Genomic DNA, 15,913 nt, shown 5'->3' with positions numbered 1-15,913 from the left:
GAGTTTATGAAGGAGAGCAGAGCTTATAAAAAAAGGGACTTAATTTTACTAAGGGGACTAAGGAAGCCTTCCCTGTGGAAGTTATAAATGAATTCTAAAGGAGAAGTGGGATTTCTAGTAGTGATAACATTGGGCCATCAGCCCTACAACAGAAAAAAACATTATACCCTGGAGAATGAAGGAAGGCATGTGGGCTAGGATGCAGAGATGACAGACATTGATGAGGCTGGAGAGATGAAGGGGTAGAGTCCTAGATGCCATGCTAAGGATTTGGGTCCTTATCCTGGAAGACACAAGAAAGCATGAAAAAGTTTTAAGCAGGAAAATTAGGTGAATGGATGTCCAGTTCAAAAGGCTCTCTTTAGCTTCAGAGTTCAGTCAGTTTATTTCCTTCATGAAAGCATGTCATTGAGGGGTGCAGGGCTACATCCTGATCTTCAGAGAAGACAATCCATATCCCACAGCCATGGTTTGGACTCCTGTATCTAATTAACCATTCAGTTGGTCCTGTGAGTCAACGTGGTATCCTATGGAAATTTTCCATATTTACTTCTAAAGATCCAACAGTATTCTAGTTTAGTTGATAAAGATAGTCAAAAGGGAATTCAAGTATTTGACTTGTATGAGCTCTTCCAACCCTGAGATTTACACATTCAACAAGTATTTATTGCACACATACTGAATGTCAGACTCTAATGCAGGCACAGGGATACAATAATTGACAAGACATACACTACTTCTGCCTTCATGGAACATATATTCTAGTGGAGGAGATAAACTCTAACCAAGCAAATAAGGAAATGTATACAATGATACCAAGTAGGGATAAGTGTTAATAACATTAATAAATCAGGGTAAAAGAATGGAAAGTGACAGAGGGTACCATTTTGATAAGGTGATGGGAGAAGTCCTTCCCCAGTTGGGTCATTTCAGCAGAAATCTGAATGAAGTGACTGCCTGGGCCATTCAGAGATCTGGGGGAGAAACATTCCAAGCAGAAGAAATAGCACGTGCACAAGTTCTAAAGTTGGAATGGATTTAGAAGAAAAATATGAAGGTCAATTGGCCTGAGAGGAACCAACCAGGGACAAAATGCCAGGATGGGATCGGAGGCTAGACACATTCCATCATTCCATTAAATTGCAGTCAAGAGTACTTTTACCTGCCATTCTCAGAGTTCTTGTACTTGTCTATACACATAACATGTAACATCAAATATTTGTAGTTGGAAATTGTTTTTGCCACCTCCGACTGCACGTTTGTTCCAACAATCTCTTTCCATGAGCCTTTCTTTCAGTCTCTACCAGTATGTGTTTCTATTAGAATGTTCTTTCTACCTTTTGTCCCATTCTCCTTTCAGTGGAGAGTACCAGATTACCTTTGTGCTTATTTTCAGTTGATAAAAAAAAAATTTTTTTATCTGTTTTTTGTTTTGTTAAATGTTTCTTTTTTAGAAATTGGCACCACCGTGCACTTCAAGCAAAAAGGTATGGCTCTTATTTCTATATGTTAAAGAATATCTTCTATGTGTTAAAATTAAGATTTCATAGCCATATATCGGGGTCTTATACACTTGAGTTCATTTCATCTCAATAATTTGTGATAATAATTTTCATAACGTATTTGCCACTATGTTTCCCAAATTGCAAACTTTCTCGTTCACAAAAAGCCCATAACCCCTATATTGCTCTTGATAGCTATTCATTTTTAAATCTCTGGAACTGAACAAGTTATTCCCTCTCCCACTTTCCATGTGTGGCCGTGGTTAATTCTTGCAGATCTGCACTTTTGGCAATGTTCACTGTCCAATGACCGGGCTCTCAGAAAAAATATAGAGCCTACTTTACCGTCTCTTGTTGCCTATTAAAATGGATACATTGCTAAAGGAAATAGAGTAGTGTTTCCTAATATGAAGCTCTTGAACACTTAATACTCTCTCCTGCCTCAGTGTTCTCCCAGGTCTTCAGATAACCTCCCCTTTCTTCAGTACACCCAGACTGCTGCGGTCTCCCAGGAACTACTCCACATGCCTCCATCAGCCAGCCTCATGGCACAAAAATCACCCAGGTCTCCCTACAAAGACAATGCAATCAAGTTAAAGCTTCATGAAATGCAAACAATTACCAATTCTGAGGCACCCTCCTTAGAAATCCAACAGAAATCCTTACAGAGTCTATCCCCAGACCAGAGTCACAGAGAAAGCTGCATGGCCAGACATTACCCTTCTTAAGTTCTCATGACCACTCACTTGGATTGGTAATTGTCTCACCTGAAAATGTTTTCTTCTCTGAGTCTCAAAGGCTATGAGATAGCCAAGGTCCTTCTCAATAGTGAAAACCTATTATTGTGGGACTTAGACCCTACTAGTGACCAACAGCCACAGAAATTATGGGCCCTTTGGGGAACCTGAGTGGCTCAGTCAGCTGAGCGTCTGACTTTGGCTCAGGTCATGATCTCATGGTTTGTGAGTTCAAGCCCTGAATTGGGCTCTGTGCTGACAGCTCAGAGCCCACAGCCTGCTTTGGATTCTGTGTCTCCCTCTCTCTCTGCCCCTCCCCTGCTCACACTCTGTCTCTCTGTCTCTCTCTCTCTCTCTCTCTCTGTCTCTCTGTCTCTCTGTCTCTGTCTCTCTCTCTCTCTCAAAAATAAATAAACATTAAAAATTATGGAGCCTTTGTTGCTTACTCCCAGGAAAGGTTCAGCACCTTGTGTATGGCCAGCTCTAACAAATCTTCATAGAAGGCAGCAGGGAAGAGGACATCAGAAGTACATACATTGTACCAAGATCATTTGGTACAAGAAAGTGTAAACTCCTGTCCCCTTCAGACCTTATTCTTTCCCCAATGCCATGATTATCAATTACATTTGAATTTTAAGTGGTTAGTGTTAATGGAATGAACATATGATTCCTCAGGGGGTCGGTATGGATGGAGAAATTGGGCATAGGGTTTTATTTCAAAGACCATTGAGATAAATTCCTAGTGTCACCCAAAGGGAATCTAAGCATTAGCTTAAAATTTCAAAATTTTGCATGCCAAAATATTTGATGCTGTTGTGATGGAAAAGATGTGATGGACGTTACTGTGAAAATACTTCAGGCTTATCCAAGACTCACTTGTAGGAGAAGCCCAAATTTAATTCTAAGGTACACTGTTCAAATTAAACATCAATATATCCCCTCTTCAGGTCTCCAGCCTGGAGATTATAAACTTTAATCCCCCAATTCATTCACCCAGAGGAAGCTGTACTGGCTGAACGTGGAGAGCAGGTGGCGCCAGAGTCAATCTTACCAGGCTTTCCTTTAAACATGGCTTCCCAGGACGGGGAAGTGCCTTAGCCTGCATATCCGGATAACATCTAAGAGAGATGTAGATAATTTTTCTCCTTTGCTTAACAGTTGTCTTGTATTTTGTCTGAGTTTTTGTTTTATTCTCAGTCACTCGGTCAGCCCTTAATAATTCTAAGTAGAATTCAAACTTAAACTCACCTAGTCTTCTTTCTTCTTTTCTTGTGTGGCTGAAAACAGGAATAAAATCGTTATAGACCTTGATGCCTTAGTGGCTGAAAGGAATGCCCAAGGATCACTGAGGCTGTGATTAATGATTAATTTTTTAAGAATGATTATTTTGAATAAATCTAGTCCTATGTTCAGGAAAATGAGCCCTAAGTACTCAGGAGAAGCAACAGAAATGCACTGGCTAGATTGAATCATAAAGCATCTCCAAGTGTATGCCCTCTAAAGCAGGTGTTGGAAAATCACCTCGTACTTTGAGATTTTACTGAAAGACAAATCAATTGGCAGAGTATCGTGCATCAGATCTGTATCATAGAGACTTGCCAAAAATCCACATATCCTGCAACTTCAGGATGTTTTATCAACCTTGTCCTTAATCACAAATTCCCTTTTAAAAACATTGTGACAAAGTGCAGTCCAGCATTCACGCTGATACAGAGTCTCACTTATCATCCTGTCCTGGGGTCAAGAACCTTGACCTGGTGTGTTGATTCAAGATTCTCAATCTTGCTATAGCTGAATTTTGCCCCATCAGGTCAAACTTTAAAAGCCTTGACCCAATTCACAAACCAATACCTTTGGTTCAGAGGTATTTCATGCCTTTCTGTAATCCAACCTTCTATAGTTAATAGCAATAATGATGATGCTACCATTTATTGCATGGTTACGAGATACCACACATATAAGTGTATGCACACATACATAAACACATATAGAATGTGCCTAACTGCCAAGACACGATTTTTGTCTGTTGTATGAAAAACATGTAGCAATTTTTGAATTGCAGTTCTATTTGCTCATCTATTCTTAAGGCTAATTTATGTTTACAGACTCTTGCTTTCATTATATCTGTCAGTATATAAAAGCACTTGCTGAGCCTGGCCATCTGGTGTGGGAAATAAGATTTATCATTTGCATTTTCACAAATAAGCAGAAATTTCATAACTATGAACTAAAATGTAATTAATGATTTTGCTGATTATTCTTCCCTGAAATAGCCATTAACTGAAGTAGTCTCCTATGCAGTCATATATATCTATAATTGCATACACACTTGTGATGGTTCTCCAACTCTCATTCATTTACCCGTGCATTTTTTTCAAGCTATTTATTTACTCTCAAAACCAATTATGAAAAGAGCATGTCATATAAGCACATCAAACAGTTATATGAGAGCACTTAATAAATAATAATTGATAGAGATGAAGATATCTTTAATAGATCCACAAAATGCATTTCAAATATATAATAATAATTCTAAGGATAAAATTAAAGATTATTAACACAGTCATACTGGGATTCCTATATATGTCATAGACTAGCATGTGAAAGTAACAGCCAATTCTCAATTACATGTATTAAAAGACCAATAATACGCATGTACATTATATCATGTGTATATATGAGTACGCACATAACATATATACTTCTCTTTGTATCTGCATATATATGTGTGTACAAACATTAGCAAGAATGTTATATGTGACCATGTTTATTTAGGTCCATATATGTATATATCATGTTTTTCAATGATGGAATTTTTGCTTTCTCAAATATTTACTGCCCTTCAAATAAAGTGTTAAGACTAGGGTTTTTAGACTTCCCCAGTTACTACTCAACTCCAAGATGTCTGAGAGATAATCTAGCCTGTCGCAGCACTAAAAATGAGATTAAGGAAATAAGCAAAATTAAACTCTTTGTAAAATCCTTCTGTTTCACCCTATCCCTAAGGCAAAACAAAAATCATTTTTGTTTAGTCCTGTATGGCCTCAATTTGTGTATAGTCTTTCTCTGTTTTGGAAGCTGTACTGACAACACTAATCCAAACAAATGTGCCATAGAGTTCATGCCATTTAAAGCATACAGAGGAATTAAAATGATGGGGAAATGCATTGCCATCTGGCCAGAAGGCCTGGAGAGTGCCCACTGAGAGAGCTTAAAGGTCACAAAGGCCAAAAATGGTGGTGGTGAAGGGCATGGAGGGTAGGTTAAGGAAAGGCATTGAGCTGAGACTCCAAATGTTTGTATTCCAGTGCCCGGGCAACAATTACCATCAGGTACTTTATGCACACACATAATCTTGAGCCTAAATTCCTCATGAAAAACATGAAGGTAGCAAAAGTGTCTTTTATTAATATGATCCTACAGCCATTCAGAAAACTGCAGAATTGACTGATTGAATATTTAAATTGTTTACTCTGCATTTCCATAGCTTTCCAGATAATAAAGCTTATTTTATACTATGTTTTATACTTTATATTTTATACTTATTTTATACTTACTTTATAACTATGCTGTTCACAGTTTGTATATCTTCATATTTTTATATTAAGTAATGTTTTTAATATTCTCAAGAAGACATTCTAGTAAAAAATATTCTATTGAAAATCACTTGTTCCAAGATAATGGTTGCCTCCGTCTTGTTTTGTTTGTTCTGGCTCTTGTTTTAAACGAACCCAAAATTGATTTGACAGGAGACTCACTGGCACTCCTTCCCCGTGTAACCACTCTGTAGTGGTGATGGGCAAAGACGGGAGCCAGCTGCCCGGGTAAAAGCCTCAGCTCCTCTGCTCACCAGCTGTGTGAATTTGTGCAGTAGATTTAACCTCTCTGTGCCTCTTATTATCTCACTGTGGAAAAGGGTCCATTATAATACCTACCTCGTAGCATGGTTATATGCTTAGATTGGTAGAGCATTTCTGACAGTACCTGGTAACAAGTGCTGTGTAATTGTTGGTTTTGTTCGGTTGATGTTGTTGCTATTATTTATATAGAACACAGATTAGACATTCTTGAATTCAACATTTTCCCTGTTATCTTACATCTGATCTGATATAGTTGTAGACAATTTTGGAAACGTGCACACCAGAGGATGCTTCTATTGCACTTGAAAACCATCATAGGTTTAAACACGCATGGGCACACAGCACACTCACATGCACCTTCATTCACACACACTGATCTGCATATGCGACCTCAGAACTGCAAAGTGACCCATAATTAGTCACGTTGATTTCTCTTTTGAACATCATTGTCTAAGCATACAACCTTAAATCTAAAAATCTCTGTTGTGAAAAATACCGAGATTTTCTTCTTGTAATGGATCTATACAAACAGAACTATACAAAAGGAGAAAATGGAACAAGCAAAGCATAGGGGACAAGCTCATGGGACCCACATTTTCTGCCCCAATTCTCTTCTCTCTGTCTACACAAATCCATTCTCCACTTTCCTCTCCATTCCCATCTCCCTCTTAGATCCAGACCCACGTCCCCAAAATCGTATCCATGTTGGGAAAACTCGGATGACAGTGGGAAACAACATAGACTGCCATTCCAGGGTGAATTCTGGGCACGTTCAAATCTCAGTTCTGCTTCTGGTTTGGACTTGCCTCTCAGCCTCTCTAGGTTTGCTGCTGGTGGTGGTGGTGGTTTTTGTGGTTGCTTTTGCTTTTGAGTTTTTAAAGTGTCACATGAAGAATTTGGACCAGATGATCTCCTGCAACTTCTTAAGACTCTACAAGGAGTTGACTTATTTTCTAGCATACAGCTAAGATGCCATCCAGCCATAAATGTTCCTTGGAAACAGTTCCCCTCCCCATTAACAAATAAATAATTACTGCTTCCCCCTGAGAAATGAGAGTTTTGGATTGGCTCTATGTTTTATTGATGGAGATCCTGTGATGAATCAGCTGGAGGAGCCCGTGTCTGGCTGCTGAAGGACCCTCACCAGTGCTTGGAATCTTAATGAGTTCTGGCATCACAGTGCTATACAGGGCACAGCATGCAAGAAGAGGTTGGGTGAAGAGGAGCCCGCTGCATCAGCAGACACATCAGCGATAGCCTTCTCCAGCAAGAGTAGTTTGTATTCAAATGTATTTCAACCACTGATACCCCTTGAGATACTTAGAACTCAAGGAGAAGGATTTAGGAAAGACTGTGAGCCCTTTCTGGGCTGTACACAAGCACTGACTTTGAGGCGCAGCCCATTCTTACCTCTGATACTGTCAGCAGTCAGCTGTGACATAGAGCGGGCTGAATGTAACTTCTCTTTTCTTTCTCTTTTGCACTGCAGGGCCTGGGTCGGTGAGAGGAATAAATGGATCCATCAGTCTGGCCGTACCACTGTGGCTGCTGGCAGCATCTCTGCTCTGCCTTCTCAGCAAATGTTAATAGAATAAAAATTTTAAAATAATTTAAAAAACACACAAAAATGCGTTACACAGGATACAGAGAGAGAGAGAGAGAGAGAGAGCAAGATGGGGGGAGACTGTTTATTTCACAACTTTGTGTGTTTATAAATGGAGGGGGAAATAAGAAAACGAAGAAGAAAATACATTTAAAACCATTTTAAGCCCATCAATAAAAATTTCAGTAAATCAGGGTGGGAAAAGTTCTACAAGGATATGTGTATATCGATGCAAATGTATTCTATATAAAGACCACATCATGCTAAGGACACCTGGATGTTGTAAAAAGACAAGTGAAGAAGTATCAGATGGATGTTAACCCCCCCCCCCACACACACACACACACTTTATCCTTCCTTCATTCTTTTTCATCTGTGGGGAAAGAAAAACTAAGGTCTTGCCTTTGGTGTCTATATTTCCATCATCTTTTTATTCTGTTTTTCATTTGAGCTGACTTGTAGCCATTTCAGACTATCAGTGGAATCCATGCTGGAATCCGTGTTGAGCCTTTATCTGGCTTTCCTGCCTCCACTATCTCCCCAACTTTTAAGACCATTTCCTCCCCCTTCAGTGTGTTCTATCTCCTCCACATCCATCCCAGATACTCCGTTTTATTCCCTCCCCCGAACCCCCTGGCTGCTGCTTCTCTTCACAGCCCCCCCAGCACTAGTCATGCCGCAAATGCTAGGAAGTGCCATTTTAATTTTCTCCACTGTGCGTGCGTGCTCAAGCCTCTCGCTCTCACGTGGGTATACAAGTATGTGAGCGTGTGTGTCTCTCTCTAAAGCATGCCAAGGGAATGGTCCATGTGTACATAGACTCATTGTGCTGTAGATACTGTCCCGCATTGTAATTGTGAGACGCGGCTGTGACAAGTTGCTGGGGGACATGGTGGAGAAGGAGGCATGGAGCAGAGCCCCCCAGCACCCCTCCATGGCTGTCACATGACATCAGTGTGTATTCACACCAAGCTGTGCCCCTTTTAAGGGCAGAACCTCATATTCCTCCTAGTCTAATCATCAGAACCCAGTCAAGAGTCACTCAGAATATCACTGTAAATGAAAGTGCCTACTATTGATGGGGTGAGCAAACAGTAGAAAGAATCAGTGACATCAATGAGGTGACCTAGGAGAGAAGGTTTCTGATTTCACTCTTGTTTCATGAGTCTGAGGAATTCATATATTTCCTGGCTTTTTGCAGGCTTGGATCAGCTTTGCTGCAGGAGTGAGTAGCATGTGTTGAGTAAATCCCAAGAAGCAGAAAGGTCTCCAAGTGTTAACTCCCAATGAAAGGATGATGAGCCACACGGAGATCCTAAGCAGCTCTGTTTTGCCCCCTCCCTGAGCTTCACCTAACACTGCATTTGGCCCATGGATTCCCCTGAGCAGAGATTGTTTCCTATATGGAGAGTGAGCAAGGCATGAAAAGTAGACAGATGCCCACATCCCTACTCATCTTGCGGAGATGTGGGCAGAGCTCTGTACAGAGCATTGACCATAACAAGAAAGAATCCATTCCTTGTGCTCCTTTGCAGATTTTTGTCCTGATGTTGCAAACTAATACTTTACTTGGTGGCTTGCACGATCTCCCTTCTGCCCCACTGGTAATGTTTGCAGTACCATTGTTCATACTGGTTCATCATTATCCTAGGCCAGGCCACTGGGATATATTCCACCTTCCCTGCTCACTTTTGGCTTCTAGTTCCTGAAAGATACTATGGGGGATATGATGTCTGAGTTTACATCAGCAAGAGTCATCTGAAATGTTACTTCCTTAATCAAAAGATCTGGGAAACTTGTAATAATTTAGGCAGAAATTGTATGCATACCACAACGTTTGGTATCACTGCAGCACCAGGATGTTCTTAGGAAAGGTTTGCAGAGAGAGCTGGCTGTAAATATCTTTGTCAGGAAACCAATCATTGCTTTCGCTTAGACTATAGGAGGCATTGGAAGTGGCTCAACTTATGAAAAGACAGAAGATTATTGCTGAGGTCATAACTGAATGTATTTCAGAAAAGCCAAATATGGTACCTCACCTAGTTTTGGAACCTGAAAAATAGCTGTCACATGTTATAAAACAGGAAACTTCCTAACTGCAAATAGAAAAAGGAAGAGAAAGAGAAAGAAAGGGAGGAAGGGAGAGGCAAAGAGAGGAGACAGGAAAGAGGGAAGGAAAGAAAGGGGAGGATTTGAAATTTCTGATAGAATTTATTAATTAAAGGCTCTTGGCAATGAGCCTTGTCTTTGAAGGTAATGATCTCTTTGATGAGCAACATTTTAAATCTGTTCTAGGGGATTCTATTGTTTGTTTTAGAAAGCTTATTACCAGCCTTCTTTTGTGATTTTGCCGCTTAGACATGAAACAGAAGGGCAAACAAATTGGGCTTGAGGATGGATAAGAGTATTTGTGGCAGATCCTGGCATAGGACAGAAATTCTTATCCAAGAAAGTAGCTACTAAAATATAGGGAAGGTGAGCCATATTCCTATCCAGCATCAATTTATTGACAATCGGGGATTTCTCTAACATTTTGGTCTTAGTACAGGAATATAAGTTTATCATCCTTGATGATAAATGTTCCCCATATATTGAAGAGCCAGTCACATCCCTAAGTGGAAGCTTAAGAGGAACTCATGCTAATTTAAAGATATATAAGAAAAGAAAAGTAGTAGGAGTTAGTTCAGTTTAGTATCAGTTTCAGGAACAGATCCTTGTGGCATGTGACACATTTTAATCATACACCTAGATTTCTTATTGTCTCCACCCTATCATAAGGACAAGGTCTTGGTTTTATGGAAGGAATGTCTGCCTTGTCAGCACCATTTGTTCCCTGAGTTTTAATATAATGGAACATATATTAAACATAATTAAACATTTATTGAATATTGTGGTATTTGCATATATCTCTGGCAGGATCTGGGAATTTAAAAACGTTTGTCCTGGCTCCTGTTTCAGAGCAAACATTGGCCCCAGAAATCTCCTAGGTTTAAGAATGTCTCTAAGCAATGTGAAGAATGGAGGAGAACATAGTTTGGAGGAAGGTCAGAAAAAAGGCAGGAGCCAGAGGACTGACACCAAGAAATTGAGTCTGAACGTGGGACTTCTTGGAATTTAGTTCATCATATTGCTATAAATCCCTTCAAGAATCTTGTCCGTTGGTAGTCAAAACTTGAAACCCTGCACTGAAAAGAACCAACTGGTTGAAAACAATACCATGAGAGGAGCGAAATTCATCAATTAATCTGAATGACTAATATCTTTCATGTCCTTTGTATGCAAAACGACACTCCACCATTCTTAAAATCCTTAGATCTGACCTTCAGTTAACAAATGCAGAAATGACCTTGACCAAGGGCACTTCCTGAAGAATGAGAACTATCCTAGGTTTTACAACTGCAGAATTATATCCTCTGTGCAATCGTTCATCAGAAGGTGTTGCCTTGTTGGAGGAAAGTCTTACTTGTTTTGAGACATCAAATCCCTCTGCCCTTAAAAGAACTAAGGCTTAGGGGAAACATTGTGCTTTCTCATGGGGAAGAAATGTCCTATTGACCTTTGCCTTCTCTTCCAAGTCAAACAGACTTCTCCCTTGCCATGGGCATTTTTTACTACATATTCAGTCAACTGGGGCTATTCATAGAGACCTTGTAAAAGTACTCGTGATTTTCATGTTCTTGGGGAGAGAAACAAAAATCTGTTTCTCCTCCAAAAATGGACTTACCTCCTTTGCACACAAAAACTAAACTCCTCAGCATGAAATTATTTGAGTTATTACCTACCAAGTTGTTAGCTTCTTAACTACTCCAGAGTCACATTTTCCATCCCCAGGTTGGTTGTGGTTTGACTGTTTCTATTGACTTGTCTCCCAGAATCCCTCCTTTTGTTTTTTGCAGGCCTTGAATTATTTGTGGAAAAATAATATATATGTGTATGTATTTTTTTTAATCTTATCTTTACAGATGCTATATTTACAATATTGTATGTATTATAAGACAAATCTAGAATGATGGTTTAAACTTAAAAGGAAGAAAAGAACTGAATCTGGTCAAAAAAAGAGAGCTATGCTTCATTTAGAAAGATAGAGAGCCCCATTTTTTCTCCGCTTTGTAATTATTTGTTTAAAAGGAATTTGTTTGTGGACCAAGTTCCATGGGATTAACCATGGCCTTATTTTTCTCTTCATCTTCATAACTTATTTGCCTGGATTTAGTCTTGGTCACCAATAACTATCGTTTTTTATAGAAATATAAGTGCAGTGCTATATCTGACCTATGAAAATTATTAATATTTTGAAGAAAAATGTGAAACATACCACAAAAATAGTGAGATAGGACCCTAAATTAAGAAATGTAAATTCAGTTCAGGAAGCTTCTTCTTTCTTACATACTTAAAATATTTCTCTTCCAAAGACTACATTTGCCCCAGTGATGTAAATTTTCCGTCATAGTTGACATTATATCTGTAAACATCTCACTAAATGCAAAATGGAGTTTACATTTATGTGCATACTAGCAGAAGAGAAGTAAACTATTCTCATTTGCATGTAGCTGTGTTGTCAAATGTGGCCAACTGAAATTCAAGAGAGAATTTGTTTTCACGCAGCAATGTACATCACTTTCCTCTTGGCAAGGAAGCTGGTGTTAACGTTAGGTTTAGGTTTAACATTTACACCAGTGCAAATGTTTATGGATATTATGGAAAACTTATTTTAAAATCTTGATTTCCTTTCAGTGCATTTACATACTGTGTGCTGATTAATAAATTAGGCACCAATCATGTGTAAATCAATGTAAATCACTAGTTTATGTACATAATATAAACGATGTAAACTTCATTTTTTCATGCAGTGCCCAAGTTCAGCTAAATCTGTGAATCTTAAAGAAAAAAAATCAAATAAAAATAAATAAAAACTGAAGCATTTCACAGGTCAGAATGGGAAGGAGGATGACTAATGTCCCAAACAAGAAGGTTGCCTCAACGAAAGGAAGTAGACCCACAGGAACTATTAAAGGTTCACATCCTGCTCAAGCCTCAGGAGGCCACCTCTTTGTTCCCACAGGAACTAAGTGGAGTTTCCCCCAACTGCAGCCATAGTTGTCTCACCTGACCCCAAAGCAAGGGAAATGAGGAAATAAAGAGGAAGGAGTTTTAAGGGCTCATGTGTCTGTTGCATCGATTCCCAGTGTCTTCTTGTTACTTCTTACCGATCATCTAAGATGGCTTCTTTCAATAGGTCCAAGTCACCCACAGCGTGGTGAGCAAAATATTACTGTTTTTATTTCTCATCGAGCAAAGACATCGGGAAATCTTCTTTGCCATCTTGATTCTAAGAAATCGTGGGATATAAGAAATATGTTCTATCCTTGAGAAACATCTTGCCAAGTTACCCTAGGAAATAACTACTTTTACTTAATCTAATAGACCTACCTATTCTGAAGGGTCTTTCTGAAGGGTCTGATGTGTTTAAGAGAGAGAGAGAGAGAGAGTTTCTACAATTTGAACAACCACAAAAAGTCATCAAAGAGATGACTTTGGGGATCACGTGAACTTTCTGCATGGACAGTTATAGAAAGAAATTTAGGTCAAATTAACATTACACTTAAACATTACACTCCTCTACCCAAGATAAATGGCAACTTTAAGGTCAAGCAGAAAGTTAAAAGAATTGGACTGTAGCCTTGGGTCTGGCCACAAACAAGCTTAGGTGACCTCAAGCAAGCCATTTAGCCTTCCTGAGACTTGGTGTTCTCATCCTGAAAGTAAGGAATTTGGATGACATCTCTAAGACCTCTGCCATCTCTAAACTCTGATCCTGAATAAGAATTTAATAATCATATAAGATGTATTCAGCTGATTATTCCAAGCAGCTGTGTATCACCTCCACGTAGGTCTCTATACCAGCTTCCTTTCTCAGAACCATCATTCCATCATCTCCATTTCAAAAGCCAAACCTTCTAGAATACAGGGTCCCTGGACTGGTTCTAAAATTCTCTTCTGATCAAAACTTCTTAGCAATGTAGAGAAAGGACACATCCAGATTATAATGAAGGCACTGAAATAGCTGGAGTTGTTTCCTTATAATATATAATCTAACGTTTGAATTCTCTTCTAATAACCTTTCAGAGGAAGGAAAATAACCAGATTGAGTGTTATGCATGGAACAAGTGAGGATGTTGTGCATATGACAGGAAACGTCAGTTTTTTTTCTCATCCTGGGCCAAGTGCCTCATTACAGTAAATGTGTGTCGTTGAAAACTTTTTGCTTGTGCTGATGGTAGTAAGCATGTGGTCTGAGGCAGGTTTAAAAGGCTGTTCTGTGAGAAACAGGCAAGACAATGCATTTTGTTTTTGGAAGGAATTTCTCATGGCAAAAGTTTTCCCTAAACTTGACTTTATAGCCTATGAAGTCAAGCAAGAAGATGGAGAGAAAATAAGCCTCATTTTTAAAAAGTACAAGTCGATACCATTTAAAGATGACAAGTTGAAAATAGGACAAAAATAAACACACTTGAGGAGGTTACAGAATTGAATATAGTAAGAGTTGTTGTGAAGGCCAGAATCAAATGTGCAAGTTCTCTGTTAAGTTCTCTGAGAAGAAGGCATACAGAAATGATGTTTCTCAGGCGGTTAATGAGGAAATGCTTTCTCGTGCCATGTTCTGGATGGATTCAGCACAAGCCCACTTGTTTTAACCCATCAAAGTGTAGCCCCACACTCTCCTGGAGGCTCAACTTAGCATCTGTCCAACGGTAGCTTTTCATTCATTGCCTAGGAGAACAGAAAGACTCTGAGTCTCTTATGTACTGAGGACCAGGGATTATTCATGACTTCCCAGCATTAATATCACTTGATGTAGATGAGGGTATGTGATGTGCTTAGACTACTTAGGAAGCTTTTTAAAATGGATGAATGGCCTGCCCATAGGACAACTCCCCATTTCCATGGTTGTTTCAGAGGTGTCTCTTTGAGTGGTGCTCCTGGATCTACTCTTACAGCTACATTCTTCTCTGTACAAGCCTTCTCTATGTAAAGCCAGGCACAGAGTAAAAATCTGCTTCTTGCAAAATGAAGAAAATATACGAAACTGTTAGCTTCATGGCACGTGGCAGTAATTCTAAGCTTATCTGTAGCCTTTTCTGGACCCACTTCCCTAAGTCTTTGCTCTTCACCAGAGAATGTAAATGGTTCATCCTGGTGATTATGGCCAGGTCCTGCTCCCTAAGTATTCACTGGGATTGGGGGAAGGTTAAAGGGAAAAAAAATGTAGGGGGAGAGAAGCACGGGACAAAACCTCCACCTTCTCTCCCCCCACACTCCTCCACCCCTTCCTTCTCACTGCTCTACTGAAGGGTGTATAAATCCTGCTCTTGGTTAGAATTCTCCTTATTAACAGTGTTATATACATATAAATATATATATATATAAATATATTCCTTTTTTTCAGCCCTGTAGACATAAACAGAAATTTTCCTTGATGATACAAACACATGGCCATTTTTTATTTGGGCTTTTTGTTGTTCAAAGTTTATTTTTGTTTATTGGATGGATTTTTTCCCTGGATACTAGCTCTGTGAAGGAAAATAAAAAGCGCAGTGTGTGTAAAAAAAAAAATTAAAATTAAAAAATCTTTTTTTTCCTTTCTTTTAAAATGTATTTAAATTCTGTTTCTCTCTTCTGTTACTTTACACGTATGAATGCTCTGCTCTTCTGTGATCTTAAAGCAAAATGAAATAAACGTGAAAAGGAGATGTGTCTTCATTGAACTGAGTCAGTGATCTTGTGGTTGACTGCACTGCCCCTTGGAGGTTTTCATGAATAAGACAGGAAATGAAGCCAATGATGGTGCAAGTCATGTGAGGAAGGGGTGGACAAAATACTGAAGAATCACTGGAAGGCTATCAAATCTCTTTTATCACAGATAGGAATGTGGTATTTACAAAAATTGTCCTCATCTAAGCAAAGAGATTCTCTGCGGGTTTCTCTTTCTCCCTTAAGGGATCATAAGAATGAATATAAATTACCATTGGGAAGCTACAGACAAAGCATTAAGAAGTTCCAGATTGTTAGATTTGAAAGAGATCTTAGGACATGGTCCCCAAAAACCATTAGGGAGTTTATATTCTTTCTTTAAAGTCTCCATAGCAGGGGTATCTTTAAGGATTCACTTTAATAAGATCCTACCTGATAACAGTGGAAGGAATAAAATTA

At 39.0% G+C, this 15,913-nt stretch overlaps 1 protein-coding gene across 4 annotated transcripts in view; it reads left to right on the top strand.

Annotated features, from left to right (window-relative positions):
* The window catches only part of LOC123575924 (limbic system associated membrane protein), an 823,468-nt gene extending 808,000 nt beyond the window's left edge, over positions 1–15,468 (top strand). For 2 of the 4 annotated variants that reach the window (XM_045436945.1, XM_045436943.1), the window contains 2 exons: positions 1,455–1,487; positions 7,589–15,468. In XM_045436945.1, coding sequence (XP_045292901.1) covers positions 1,455–1,487; positions 7,589–7,686 — 131 coding nt within the window. In that variant the 3' untranslated portion in view covers positions 7,687–15,468. The remainder of the gene's footprint in view (positions 1–1,454; positions 1,488–7,588) is intronic. The other 2 variants (XM_045436948.1, XM_045436944.1) reach the window with 1 other exon arrangement.
* Positions 15,469–15,913: the final 445 nt, after the last annotated feature.

Source organism: Leopardus geoffroyi, chromosome C2 (genome assembly GCF_018350155.1).
Source record: "Leopardus geoffroyi isolate Oge1 chromosome C2, O.geoffroyi_Oge1_pat1.0, whole genome shotgun sequence".
Lineage (NCBI taxonomy): Eukaryota > Metazoa > Chordata > Mammalia > Carnivora > Felidae > Leopardus > Leopardus geoffroyi.
The sequence above is the reverse complement of the archived record's forward strand: the minus strand, read 5'-3'. Positions and strand labels throughout refer to the sequence as shown.